The following is a 14,531-nucleotide window of genomic DNA, read 5'->3' as shown; positions in this document are numbered from 1 at the left end:
TACCTCATTCATCCAAATTTGGATTCAGTTGTAAAGTGAAAAGCAAATGCATCCATGTAAATGTAGGGTAACTATTCAAAGTTTAGATTACATACACATCATTATAACATAGATTATTATGACCTGATAAATGAACAGATTTAAAATAAAAAGTTAATCACAGTATGTTAATAAAGTCGATGAGTACCCATCACAACCACGCTGATGAAGACAAACACTGGGCCTTCACTGAGGTTTGGAGATCCCTTTGATTTTCTACCCTTTAATACTGTAACGATGGAGATAAGCGTTGAATGCATTTCCTTATCAGGCCCTGGGAGAGGCTGAAGAGACCCTTATAAGGTAAGGGCCGTCCTCATGTACGTATGAGGCACTGACCAATCACCTGCTCACTACACACACAAAACACTCCATAAACCACACACTGGAACATCAATGACTTCAATGGTTTCTCAATCACTCTGCTCCCTTTTATTCATGACAATAATAAGAGAGAGAGAGAGTTTAGTATTCAGCATTAAGTGGGTATGAGATTGACATTTGTAAGCTTTGCTAAGACCCTCCCACTTATGAATGTTTGGCTTGTTTGCTAAGGAAGGGCCATGTATGACTAAAGCAAGGTACTCCATTGCTGAGGTGGGTTTCATGCAAGAAGCTATAAACCCCTCTAATTACAGATGCAGGATTGCAATATAGCACACAGTGCACGTTTACAAAAAATATATATGTATATATATTCATTATATTTTTATTTAGTCATTCCTCTTCATGTGGGTTATCAGGTTAATTTAGTTGCCATGTGCAATACATAAATTTTTTAAATGTATTTGTTTTAATACGAAATAAAATACAAAAATAAATAAAAGTAAACTTAAAATGTACAATTAAAAACTTTTTTACATTTATATTAATACACATATACATACAGTACAGTACAAACTCACAAACACATTTTCATTTAAAAATGTTTAAAGAGTTATGCTAAATTAATATTTACAATTATTATTTATTGCTATAGTATCATAACTCTATAGAATTTTTTTTTACTTAAATTATATTATAATTCACAACTATATTTCTCCCTAATTTTTATTAGACTTTTTATGAAAAATCTGAAAATTTTTACAGTAATAAATCTTCTCTGCATCAATCAAAAAACATGAACAATCTTTTTATGACAATATCTGAACATTTTGACAGGAATAAAGATAATCTTCTCTGCATCACCACAGAAACTGCATTCATTACAACCTATGATGTCAATTGCCTGTCCAATCTAATTAGATGTCCCTTTCCCCTTGGCATGTTTAGCCCCACCCCCTTTCAAACCAGGCACCTATTTTACTATGATGATGATTACAGTGTGTTTGTGTGCTTTATTTCATAATCAGAAGGCCCATGTCATTATTAGTTTGTTTTGATGACCTCTAACAAGTTATGAATAATTCATAATGTGTTTCAATATGCAAATATCCGTCTTCTGTGATTGAACACAGGGTTTTAAACTGAGGGGAATGTAAAGTGTGTTTAATATTGAACTGTATTATAAGGAACTGTGTATTCAAATTAATCCACCCCTAATCCTACAAAGAAAGAGCTGGATGTGACATGGCTTTAAAGGGACAACATTAAGCTATAATAACAAATAAACTCACACATTTACACACACACACACACAGCAGAGCACAGGGCTTTAGCAAAATTCACTACAAGAGCTACATTTACATTTCAAATAGGCACAGTTATGCTTCCTAACACGAATGCAGAATGTGATCAGATTGCCAAATTGTTTACAGTCTTTGGTTTACAGGTCTGTAAGTGGCTCTCATAAAAGAGATCTTCAGAAGGATCCAGATCTATGAATGCCAGATCCGTCTGTTTGCATCATCTGCTTCATGAACAGATGTTAATTCTGTATTACTGCATTAAATAATGCATCGACAGCATCTTAATGATCTGAGAGTTTTATGATTTGGAGAGAAAGTAACATTTCCAGCCACTTCAGCAAACAATCCCAAAATGTATCCTGACGTCTCCCAAATAATGTTTTTAAAGGGATAATTCAAACAAAAATGTATTTTTTTGCTCATTCTCATTTAATTCAAAATCGGTTTGAATCTATTTCTAATATAATTTGAAGAAATTGAAGGCATTTCTGTTTTTGGATTGTTTAGTTTTGTAGATGCAAGGGGTGAAATCCTCATTTGGGAAAATGATAAAGTTATAATTAGCATTACATAAAAACAACAGAAGACTACACTATGGTACAGTACTGTATGTCCCCATTTGGATAGGCAGGTAAATGTGTGTGTGGGTGTACAGACTTGACAACTGAAAGTCAGTGCTACCAGGAGGAACATTATAGGAGAAGGATGTCTCATTTGCACTCAATGCAACACATCTGCGATCAGCGGGAATAATCAACAGATGCGATAAGACACCCATCAACAATTCTCAGCAGACACATTCACACACACACACACACACACATACAGATGAACTCACTACTGTGATGACTAAACTGCAGCCTGCTGGCAATGACACTAAAACACCCATCTTTGAGCTTTGGAGGGAGGACCTGAAACGTAAATAGCACAATAAGATACAGAAGGACAGAGAAATTATGCTAAACATAAAGGAGACCCCTTCGAATGACAGAGGAAATACAGATACATGTTATCATGAGTTTCATTAATTAATTATTAAAATAGTTTTTTTTTTCATAGGCACTTGACTATAAATCCTTTGACTGACTGAAAGGTCAATCTAACTGAAGGTCAAGTACGGTGTCAAAAGTGTACATTTTTGAAGTGTTCAAAGTTCTTGATTTGAAGCATTTGCCCCGATTTGGAAGATCATTTAAAAGCGAAAAAAAACATTTAAATGTGAACTCCGAGGCCTGTATTGCACAAACTTTCTGTCTCTAGAATCTTATCTGTTCACCATGATGATTTATGATCTATTTAGGGTCTAATTTTAGACAGAAGCTATTACTGAACTTTAGGAAGTTTCTGTAATATTGCTCTGAAAGCAATATCCGAGGCACACTATCTCAAGCACAAAAATGTAGCAAAGAGGAAAAGTGATTTCCAAAGGTCAAATGGTAGTGGTCTTGTGTGTTGTCAGGGTTTAAAATAATACCATTACAGTTTCCACTTACAGCATATAAGGGCAACCAACACGACCTCTGTTCTCATCATTCTTGTCCAAGTCAGAAAATTATTTCAAAGCTTCCTGTCAACAGCATCTCTCAGCACAAGTGTAAGATGGCAAATGGCGCTATGTAAGGGCATTTTCATCATTGCCAGCAACCAGTCTGATTGAACAACTCCCTGGTATTAGATAACTTTAAACGACAGCCATCATTCACTCAGTCTGATGGGAGAGACAACCTGTCCACTCTCTTTCCATTTTTCTATTGTTTCTAGACACACTATATGGTTAATATTATATGACTATTCCTCTGAGCTGGAATGCTTCAACAAGGAATGAGAAGACAAGCAAGACAGCTGACATTAAGTTTAGGGTTTAGCTGAGGTGAATCTGTGAATCACAGTGAACTGAAGAAGTCATTAAACCATCATTTCTTGGCATTGACCCTGAGTGTAGCATCTAATTTGAATGACATTTGAAAAATGACATTTTAGTACCCTCACAAACGGCGAAAAGAAATAGCCAACAGCGCGTAAACGTTTCTCTGAACGAGCACTTAAAATGTATTGAGTCATATGTCTTATGTATTAAGTTTTTGCTTGGTTGTTTGTTGCTGTAACTTGACGTGCCGTTCTGACATTCTTTCGTTCCGTTCAACTTCGGAATCGGAACAATGTGATTTCATAACCAAGGGTTAAAAACGCTAGCACCCTATTAAAATTATGAGAGCAAATCGCTTTGGGCCATTACTAACACAGTTACGAAACCTTCTCAATTAAGTGCTGTCATTCAGATTGTGTTATCAGACACTGTACAGAAAGTCCCATCATAACACATAACGTCTTATAGCTGTCAGCACACAATCATTTTCTAATTACATAAACAGCAGGGATTTATCTCATAAACCAATACTGGTATATGTTCACCTGAACATTTAAGGCACTGCTATGCACCACACACGTAAATATTCCTGGTGGTAATTATCAGGGCTTAGTAGAAGTTAGCAAAAAGTTATCATTTGATATATATATATATATATATTTCTTTTTATCGTGGTGTGTGGCACTCAGGGACTAGAATTAAATCTTGTGCATTTGCTCAAGCACTTCCTCATACCTTATACTGAGCTTACTGGACTGCAAGAAAAGAAAAGAAAAGTCATGTTTTATGAGTACATGTGCAAATTCTGACTGTGGCTTAGTGGATTAGCTCCCTAATATGATTTCTGGGGAGGTGAGGGTTGGTGTGGCTGGAGGAGAACTGACTGCAGACTGAGGAGAAAAGGGAACACACCTACACACAGACCCTACATCACTTCAGATGTCTTGCTTCATAGACAGAGAAAAAAACACCCAACTCAGGTTTGCATCTGTGTTTGTTGTAGGGATGAGACAACAACAGAGACACAGAAAAGGGACACAGAGAGAGATTTAACCTCAATTATCCTTATGAGCAGAGACATCTTATGAGAGGCTGTGACTAATGCTCTAACCGTCCACTGGATTGGAATAATATCTCCTGGAGCAGGCCTCCCAAAACTACAAAATACTGCAATCCTACAGACAACTGAAGTCACTTTGCTGCATGCAGCTGGCAGGAAACATTCTGATTCAATCCAGCATTCCATTTAAAGATACAGAGGTCTCACACATTAGCTTGAAGTGGAAACTAAAGCATCGTGGCATGAATCAATACATGTGGTCAAATAAACATTTAAATAGGAGATTTGCTATATATATATGCTTTATGTTCTGGAAACTGATCCAAAAATGTTGATGACTCATCCTGCATTATGCAACTTTGTCCAATAAACTGCTCTTTAGATTGACAATTTTACATTGTTGGAAGGATTTATTTCTGTTGCAACTCGTATCCTCAAATATCTCAAAAGATGACTAAATAGTTTAAAATAGGTAATTTATCAAAGTATAATGTAGCTATCCATTCCTATAAGAAAAGTAATTTAATATACTTGGAAGATTCATCAAGTGTTTCATTGTTTTATTTTTGTAATCACATCACATTGTCATTTTGTTTGTGCTTACGTTCCAGCACTCATTTTATCTCATGTGATAAAATATATAAATCAACTTTTTAACTAGAAAAACTTGGAAACCATACAAGGATTTAATTAATTCCATCTGTAAAGTATGCAATAAATTGCCATTTAGTAATTAGTTTGAATGTATAGGAACAATAATATTCCGGAACTACTCTAGCTGTGTCTTCTGGGAAACGATTTCTGCCGCTCTGAGACAGGCTGTCCTTCAGAGCAGCTCAAATCAATCCTGACAGTAATCATTTAAATAAAGAATCACAGAGGAAGATAACCTGACAGTGAGAGCACGGTGACTCGGCATGTTAATCTTACAAACCGAATTCACTTGTTACAAAAAAAATCTTATCTTAATATATTTTCACAAAGGACAGGCAATGCAATATTCTTAATAAAATGAAGAGTAAAATTAGAATTTATTGCTATGAAATTTTGGTCGGTCAGATCACTTCCTCTTGCCTCCACTCTTCCGTCCACTCGACTGGACCGTAGTAGGGTTTTTCTCTAGCTCAACCTGTTCGACTGTTTCCATAGGTGGCTCTTCTATTTTCTTATGTGACTGCTCCTTTAGGATGCGGGAACAGAATGCCTCACGAGCCTGCAGCATCTTTTGCCGATATGCATCCATTGTGTCCTGTAACAGGAAATCATATGTTTATTTTTATTTTTCTAATGACTTCTCTGCTATGGTACAAATACCAACAATAAAAATAATGATTTTGTGTGATGTAAATCTGCATCTATAGTATCGTCACATCCCAAACCTGAAAGCCAATGTAAGTCTCTAGCTGTAGTTTCATCATTTCCTTGCGTGCAATTTTTTCCTGTTTACGCTGCTCCAGAATATTGTCCCAGATCAGGCGGAAATTTTGGAACTTCTCTGAGCGTTCCCTCCTCTGCTCCTCCTCCAACACTTCATCCTTCAGACGAGGCTGCAGCAAAGACTTCCTTCAAACAAAAAGAGAGAGAAAATATGAGAGAAAGAAAAGATCATATACATAACCTAATTTTTTACTTTCATTAAGCAAGGAGCCTTTTAAATATTGATAATAAGAAGACATTTTTTCTAAGTACCAAATCAGCAGCATTAGAATGATATCTGAAAGCTTCGCCATCACAGGAAATAATTAAATTTTAAAAATAAAATATAAAACATTTAATTCAAATTTGCAATGTCACAATATTACTCTTATTACTGTAATTTTAATCAAATAAATGCTTTCTTGATTTACATAATTTCTTTTTTTTAATATATAATCGACCCCAAACTTTTTAACTTTTATAATATAATATAATATAATATAATATAATATAATATAATATAATATAATATAATATAATAAGAAATTGTGGTACCTGATGAATGGTGTATAATCAATATCATTTTTGTCAGTGTTATGTATGAGCTCTCCACTCTCTTGGGGCTGAGGTTGATTGTCTACAAAATACAAATGTTGAAAATATTAGGCCATATAATAATTATACCCATATAAAACTGTATAAAACAATATGGTTGTGTATAACTTTGAGGATGACCTGTTTCAGCCGTGCCAGGCTCTTTAATCTCTGCACGTTCTTGCAGCTCTTTGAGATAGCGCAGCCGGGTCTGATGAGCCTTCAAAACAAACCAGTCAGGTGCACATGCAAAGATTGTTTGAGCACACAGAGCAAATGTACTTCTACCATTCCAGTTATGTGGTACCTTAGCTGCTCTGCCGGGCTCAGCTGCTTCCCAGGCCAGTTTCATGGCTCTGATCTCCTCTAGTTTCTCAGTGTCTTTCTTCACCTCTATACTTCCTGCCTCACTGTGGTCACTCACCACACGCAGGGTCCAGTGGGGCTTACTCTCATCCAAACTCTGCACACACACAAAGGAACAATCTGATATTTACAGTACTCTTCAAAAGTTTGGGGTTGGTAATATTAAAAGAAGTCTCCATTTGGTCAAAAATAGAGTAAAAATAGCAATATTATAAAATATTATTACAATTTAAAATAACCATTTGCTTGTTAAATATATTTTAAAATGTAATGTATTCTTATGATGGCAAAGCTGATTTTTTCAGCAGCCATTACTCCAGTCTTCAGTGTCACATGTTCCTTCGGAAATCATTTTAATATGCCATTTTAATGCTCAAGAAACATTTCTTACTATTATCAATGCAGAAAACAATTGCTTAATTTTTGATGAAACCATGCTACATAGTTTTCATTCTTTTTGGAATAAAAAGTTCAAAAGAATGGAAATCTTTTTTACAGTATAATTGACTTTACTGTTACTTTTGATCAAAATACTTGCTGAATCAAAAACAAAATCTATATAAATATAAATAAACTGACCTCAAACCTTAAAAATTAGAAAAATATAAAGTCTCTTTCTTACATTTCTGTAAGAAATGGGGCGAATGATTTAAACATATGGTGGGATTTGATACTGACATTAAAATAAATGCACAAACACATATACTGTACTGACTTGCTCCATAATGGAGCTTGACTTTGATGTTAGTTTATCTTTGTCCTTGTTTCGTTCCTTGTCCTTTTGGGTGGATTTGGGAGCAGATTTCTGGCCCTCTTTTTGTTGGTCTGCACCCAAAGGCATGGATGTGCTATCCAAAATATCCCCAAACACTGCAAAAGAAAAATAGATATCAAACAGACAAGATAATACCGAATACAAAATAAAATAAAAATAAAAACAGAGGTATTTAACCAAAAGTTGAGCTAAAAGTATGTCTATAAAATAAAATAATTAATAAAATCATTGTTATTCTGAATACATGATTATCACATTTGTTTTTAAATACAAGATTTATTGTTGTAAATATAAGGCATGTACTTTGCCACTATTTATATAAACAAGTAAGTACATACAATTAAATTTAAGTAATTATATAATAAGTACAAAAAAACTATTACTAAATATCCATTTACAAAACGTTTTTAAATTTATATTAATAAGCAAGCCATTTCTAGGTTGGTAAAAACTTGGCATTGGCTCAACCAGTTGTCATTTATTTTAAAACAGTTATTTGTAAAAAATATCTGAATGCAGTAACACAAAAATAACAATTAAAACATTTAAAGAAAAGTGTTTTAATCAAAGCCTCCTGAAGTGTTTAAAAATGTAAATGCAGACGTATATCCTGCTAGATGGCAGTGTTGCTCTATTCAAAAAACAGAACTAAATCTCGTTCACCTTTTTCAGTAATTCTATGTGTAAGGGTACATCCTACTGGACACCCTCAGTATCCATAAGGACACCATCACAGAACCCTGATAACTGATTTAATCTGAAGTCACACTGTGCTCTCTCACAGCACAGTGTTACCAACATGTCACTTAGTCTCAACTCACTCTTTGTATATCAAACTCACTGAAAATATGAGACTGAACCAGTATAACAGAGTTATTTTAGGTGGTTGAGTGTGGATTGTCTATTTCATGTCAACAATTATGCTTAGATTAAATGTAAAATAAAGTCAGCAGGGATGTGATTTGTACTTAATTTAAGTTTTTTTTTTTTTTAAGGTTACATTTATTTGTATTTATTTTTTACATGATATGGGAATACAACAAATCCCTGCACAAATCTCAGACACAGGGAATTGAAAGCAAGCACAGAGGTCATTCCAGTTGGAAGCCAAAAGGGCAGCCATACTTCATGCCTTCTATATGTGCCGATGAACATCCAGCAGAGTGCACTGGGCCTGGTTCCCATGTGCATTTATTGATTGGTGTGTGTTGTAACTGTTCAGGGTGGCTCCTGCTCTGCCGAGAGTCACTCAATTGGGTTAATTCAATTATTTTTCCTCTAGAAATACTTCCCAGGGCACCAGAGGCCAAGAGCCATCTTCATTTGACTTCCCATTGACCCATTTACACAAGCTTATCAGGAAATGAAACAAGAGGCACGTGTGGATTGTGACGCACACGCTTGCGAAAGTACAGTGAGCACACGTGGATCTACACAAACTCACACCAGTGATAAAAGCCCAATACGAGACATTTAACCACCTAGATTTTTTTATTTATTATGGATTCACAATAAAACAAAAAACAAAACAAGGAATACATTTGGTATCTAGGGATCAGTAGGACAAAAGAATCTTAATATTATTACTGGAGCCAGGCCATCATGCAAACTATTTAAATCTCCACTACCACTTCACAACATACAAGCATCCAATAGATTAGCTCTCTCTTTTATTCTCCCTCCATCTCAATCCTTTCCATTTCCATTTCTATGAGCTTCCTGCTTATTAATTTTTCCTCAAAATCAAGGTTGTTTTCAGCTCTTCCACTGAGCTGACCCACAACAAATGACCTTATGTCACCCGTCCAAGGGCAAAGCAGATCACATCACCCTATTTACCACAAGCAAATGAATTCAGTAGGCTAGGCTTTCATTATATTTTTGACAGCCAGCTTTCAGTTAATCAAAAGAAGCACAGGTGGGACGAGAGTCAGCCTATTCAGTACGCTTCAGACTGAATGAGAAAACATGAGCAGAGATTCAAATCACATTCAGCCAGATGAGTCTGGGACAAGGATTAAAAAATAAAAAAAAAATATTAAAATATATTATTAAGACAAAACCAAGCAGTGAAAAATTCTTTGATTAAAGATTATATGTGATGCTATCTCAGCAACCTTGAGATCTGAGAAAACTATCCAGTGAAGTCCAGAAAATATCAGAGACAGCTTTTTTTTTTGTGTATATTAGAGGGATTTCAAACCAGCAGAACATTTATTATATATATATATATATATATATATATATATATATATATATATATATATATATATATATATATATATATATATATATATATATATATATATATATATATATATATATATATATATATATATATATATATATATATATATCAAATACATTTTCTTTTTTTATATAAATATATTAAATATATATTTAAAAAAAGTTAATGTTTAGCAATCTAAAGTAAATAGACTAAATGGCAGATTTCGTCTATTTAAATTTTTTTCATTTTTTTCATTTAATTACATTTTCCAAGTCGGCTTCTACTACTAAAACATAATAAAAACAAGCAAATGACAAATGCTTTTATTAAAAATACAAAATTATATATATAAAAAAACATAATAATAGACTTTTAAATTATTCTGCTAATAGCAAAACTAAATAGAATGGCAGATAAAATTACTTCAGTTTTTAATTTAATAATAATAATAAGAAGAAGAAAGATTTTAGTCTTATTTTACTGATACAAACAACCTCAAAAACGTGAGATTCGATGGCATGAACTTCACAAACTTCAGCAGGCAGTTGTTTTCCAAACTGAGTGGATCCAGTATGAATCAACAGGGCTGGATCAACCGGCAAAAGCACATTTTTAGCACATTTCGCTGTCAAAAAGTTGATTTTTTGATTCATTGATGTGCTTTGAGTCCAATCTTTATGGTTATTTGGCATTATTTTATGATGCATTCTTATAAAGTGTTTCATCTGCCATCATTTCTGCCATTGGTCCAATTTGTGTCACTAATATAATCACAGAAAACTAAATAAAATTGTAAAAATTAGTCACCAAAACCTTTTTTTAACCAATGAAGGACAATGTGTGTCCAATACACTGCATTTTTCACTAAGCATCTTCTGTTTGACTGACCGTACCTCTCATTTCATTGCGCTCTATGTCTCTGAGTTTCTGGATGAAGGAGGAGAGAGATTCAGGTAAAGGCCAGCTGTCCTGTAACACCTCCGCCTGTATATAATACTTATGAACCTGAAGACACATGCATGCAATTATAAAACATCAGACAGAAACTGCAGGGAATGAACATAAAGGGCATGTAAACTATACGAGATCTGCAATCCACATACAAACAGACTGATTTCAATAAACAATCAGAAAAGAAAAACAAGTATTCTTTCTTAGAACTTTGTAACTAGAAGTTCAGATGCCACCACACACACACACACACACACACACACACTAAAGTGACAGCAGAAGCTGTCTGTGGTGACAGGTACCAGTGTGTCTGTAGGGTGCTGGTCACTCCCTTCCTTTCCTCCGCCCCCTCCTGTCACTCTCCCTTCTGCTATAAGGCTGCCCTGATCCTGCCTCGCCCCCGCCTGGGCCACAGAACCGCCTGCAACCAATAGACACACACATACAAACACAAATGAACACCCTATAAATACACTCTTGAGCTGGCAGAGTCAGGCTGTAGCTAAGTAACTGAGACAGTGACTTTATAAAGTGAATATGTGTTAAGACAAAATGTGGAGTGGGTGGACAAGAACACTTGGACTAAAGAAAAAGAAAGGGGTACAAACTATACCTCAGTTTTTGTGAGTCTACAGAAACATCACAGTCTGTGGGTGACAGACTATCTGTGATTTGTTTGAAATATGTGCATACGTGAATGTGTCTGTTTAAAAATGGCAACAGTTGAATCAAAATTAATAAAATTACTGACAACTGACAGTAGGTGTATAGATAACTTAGTTTTATCTATGAATTATAATTAATTTCAAGTTTAAGATGATAATTTATGAATTACTGAATTTCTTTATCTAAAAAAAAAAAAAAAGCTGTAGAATGCAATGACATTCATACCATTTTTAAGTGTTTCAATTCTGCAATTACTTTTTGGGGCCACTACAAATATACTACCATTAAGAAAAACACTTATTTAAAAAAAATAATAATAATTTATTCAGTGAGGATTAATTAAATTGAAGCAGTAAAGACATATCATTTGACAAAACAAAATAGTGTGTTTTGCAGCATTTTGCATATGATACAGACATGGAGCTTAAATTAAAACATGTTCTTTAAAAAAAAAAAAGGCATCTCAAGGCCTTGCGTTTTTTCCCAAAAACAAAATGATGCACATTTTTAGTCATCATTTTGTGTAGAAAGGCTTTATGGAAAACAACCTTCTTGTTCTAACCAAAATGACAAAAACTGACGTCGTAATTAAGACTTGTCAACCCATAAGTATGAACGTCCCAGAAGGACTTTAACAAAGCAAGCAACAAACAGACAGACAGTCAGATAGATGTTTGTGTGTGTGTGTGTGTGTGTGTGTACAAACCATTGCTGGCCAAGAAGCAGTAGACTGGAATGATGACATGCCCTTTGCCCTGACTGCTGGCCACCTCTTTCTCGTGGTCTAGGATACTGAGTTTAATGTAGACGTCTGATTTTGAAGTCTGAAACTGCACAGTTGCACTGTGGTCACTGGAGACTTTTACCACATGCCTGGCAGGAAAAACAAAAATGAACGCTTAGATCAGTCTTGATGCAACAACTGTTTGTTTAGCACTGCAGTGCTTTCAATATAACTTCATCTTAACATATACATATAAGCTATTACTTAGTATAATTTATGCATGTGCAAACCTGCAGATGATGTCCTTTTGATTAGGGATGTAGTAACCTTTCAACTCTTTGACAGAAAAGTTATTGCTTGGTGTTTCTCTGGCCAGCTGTGGCAGGGGTTCCCGGCAGCCAATAAGAAACATTCGCCATTTTCCTCCAATCACAGGCGTGTCTCCAGTCTGCGCCTCAGCTACAAATGTATAACCGCCCTAGGAGTGTGAAAAAGAAGTCATACAATATAAAAAATTTGTAAGTTAAAAAATAAATAAAATAAATAAAAAAATGGATAGGAGAGACAAACCTTATTTGGGGTGTATATATATGGCTCCACCCTGTTAAAGACTTTAGGAATCTCCTCTAAAGTGTCATTATTGATGACATGCACAATACATACAGGAAGAGGGGAGAAAATCTTAGGAACAAGCAGCATGTTCTTAGGAACATGAAACACCTCCCTGAAAATGAGAATAGACCAGAAAAATCGCTTAAGCATATTTTTTTAGTAAACTATTGGTTTGCTAAAAGTGTTTAAAATGACCTGTCCTGACCTGAAGATCAGAATCCAGGAGTTTGTTATCTCTGGTATGGTCACTGAATAGTCAGAGAACGTTATTCTGTTGCACTCATCCTCTCCACAGGGGTACAGCTCTGCTATTCCTTCACCATTAGCAACCATGTGTCTACCAGAAATGCACACTTAGTACTGGATAAAGATTCAAGCAGACAAAAACCGACCTATGACACCCAGATTGTCAGAGAATACTAGGTTAGGCTACAAGCGCTGGGAGAAGATACCACCCGCCCACTGAGCCCAGACACATGCCACATTCACCCCCCAGGCCAGAGGTCACTCTCTACAGACCCTCCCCGCATCTAAAGCCAGGCACACAGACAGTAAACAGCAGATGGTACCACCGAGAGACACAATGGAGGAGAGAAATGATTCTTTAAAATTAATAATTCACCTCAGTAAAGATACAGCATTTTTCTCTAGATCGGATTCCACAGGAGCCCACATCTCTTGCAGTGTTTTAGCGACGCTCAGATTTTCCTTGGTGCCTAAGAACACACAAACAAACATGAACACACTGTAATAAGCATTCGTAAAGATCCAGAAAGTTTTAAACTAAAAGATGATGCAGAAAGGCCTCTTTGACAGATAAATGAACTCAACAAATTTCAATCCCTCTGCTTCTATAATGCCAATCAGCTTACCAGCCAGGTCTGACTTTATCCTTTGAAAAATTCTTCTCTCCTCTCACATAAAATTTTATTTATTATATCTGCCCAGCTACTGCCAAATGAGTATTAAAGAAAATAAATGCCTCTAAAATGAAATTAATTTCATACTGACAGGTAGGAAACAAACCGTTCTGAGGCTCATTTGTGAATAAAAGTCATAAAGACTTTCAGAAAGATATAGAGAAGGACATCAGTCAAGAAGAGGATACAATGCCACCTTATACCAGCTCCCACCTGGCTGTGAAGATAAAACATATTTAAAAAAATTAAATGTATAATAAAAAAATAAAAATAAAAAAAATTTTTTTTGCACAACTAGATCCAAAATTTGTCCTTTGTTTTTTGCAAAAAAAGAAAAAAAGAAAAAAAAGTTATAATTATAATTATATACAGTATATATACAGTATATAATATAATTATATACAGTATATTATATATATATAGTTAAGATATATTATACAAGTTTTTTGTTTAATTTTGGTTGATCCCGGTTCTGGATATGCACACAAACTGCAAACTGTAATAATTCCCAAAATGTAACTTGTGAGAAAAGATGATTAAGTCTGTAAACAGAACACTAACAGAAGCCAGAATCGGACACACTGGTGACGGATACAGAGAGGCCAGGCGAGTTTAATGTTTTTCTGAAGGAAACATTTTGTTTTGTGCATTTATGTTTCATGTAGCATAATTTAAAAAAGCTA

The 14,531-nt window shown here is 34.8% G+C and overlaps 1 protein-coding gene across 1 annotated transcript in view; it reads right to left on the bottom strand.

The window, feature by feature from the left end:
* Positions 1-4,859: 4,859 nt before the first annotated feature.
* adgb (androglobin) overlaps positions 4,860-14,531 on the bottom strand; it is a 32,112-nt gene continuing 22,440 nt past the window's right edge. The window contains exons 24-36 of the mRNA XM_052585620.1: positions 13,551-13,644; positions 13,134-13,265; positions 12,887-13,040; positions 12,607-12,794; positions 12,299-12,465; positions 11,229-11,347; positions 10,869-10,980; positions 7,686-7,840; positions 6,912-7,067; positions 6,746-6,824; positions 6,566-6,647; positions 5,974-6,157; positions 4,860-5,843 (exon numbers count right to left, since the gene is read on the bottom strand). Of these exons, the coding sequence (XP_052441580.1) occupies positions 5,655-5,843; positions 5,974-6,157; positions 6,566-6,647; positions 6,746-6,824; positions 6,912-7,067; positions 7,686-7,840; positions 10,869-10,980; positions 11,229-11,347; positions 12,299-12,465; positions 12,607-12,794; positions 12,887-13,040; positions 13,134-13,265; positions 13,551-13,644 (1,811 nt within the window). The 3' untranslated portion in view covers positions 4,860-5,654. The remainder of the gene's footprint in view (positions 5,844-5,973; positions 6,158-6,565; positions 6,648-6,745; positions 6,825-6,911; positions 7,068-7,685; positions 7,841-10,868; positions 10,981-11,228; positions 11,348-12,298; positions 12,466-12,606; positions 12,795-12,886; positions 13,041-13,133; positions 13,266-13,550; positions 13,645-14,531) is intronic.

The sequence above is a fragment of the Carassius gibelio genome, chromosome B20, assembly GCF_023724105.1.
Source record: "Carassius gibelio isolate Cgi1373 ecotype wild population from Czech Republic chromosome B20, carGib1.2-hapl.c, whole genome shotgun sequence".
Classification (NCBI taxonomy): Eukaryota; Metazoa; Chordata; class Actinopteri; order Cypriniformes; family Cyprinidae; genus Carassius; species Carassius gibelio.
The sequence above is the reverse complement of the archived record's forward strand: the minus strand, read 5'-3'. Positions and strand labels throughout refer to the sequence as shown.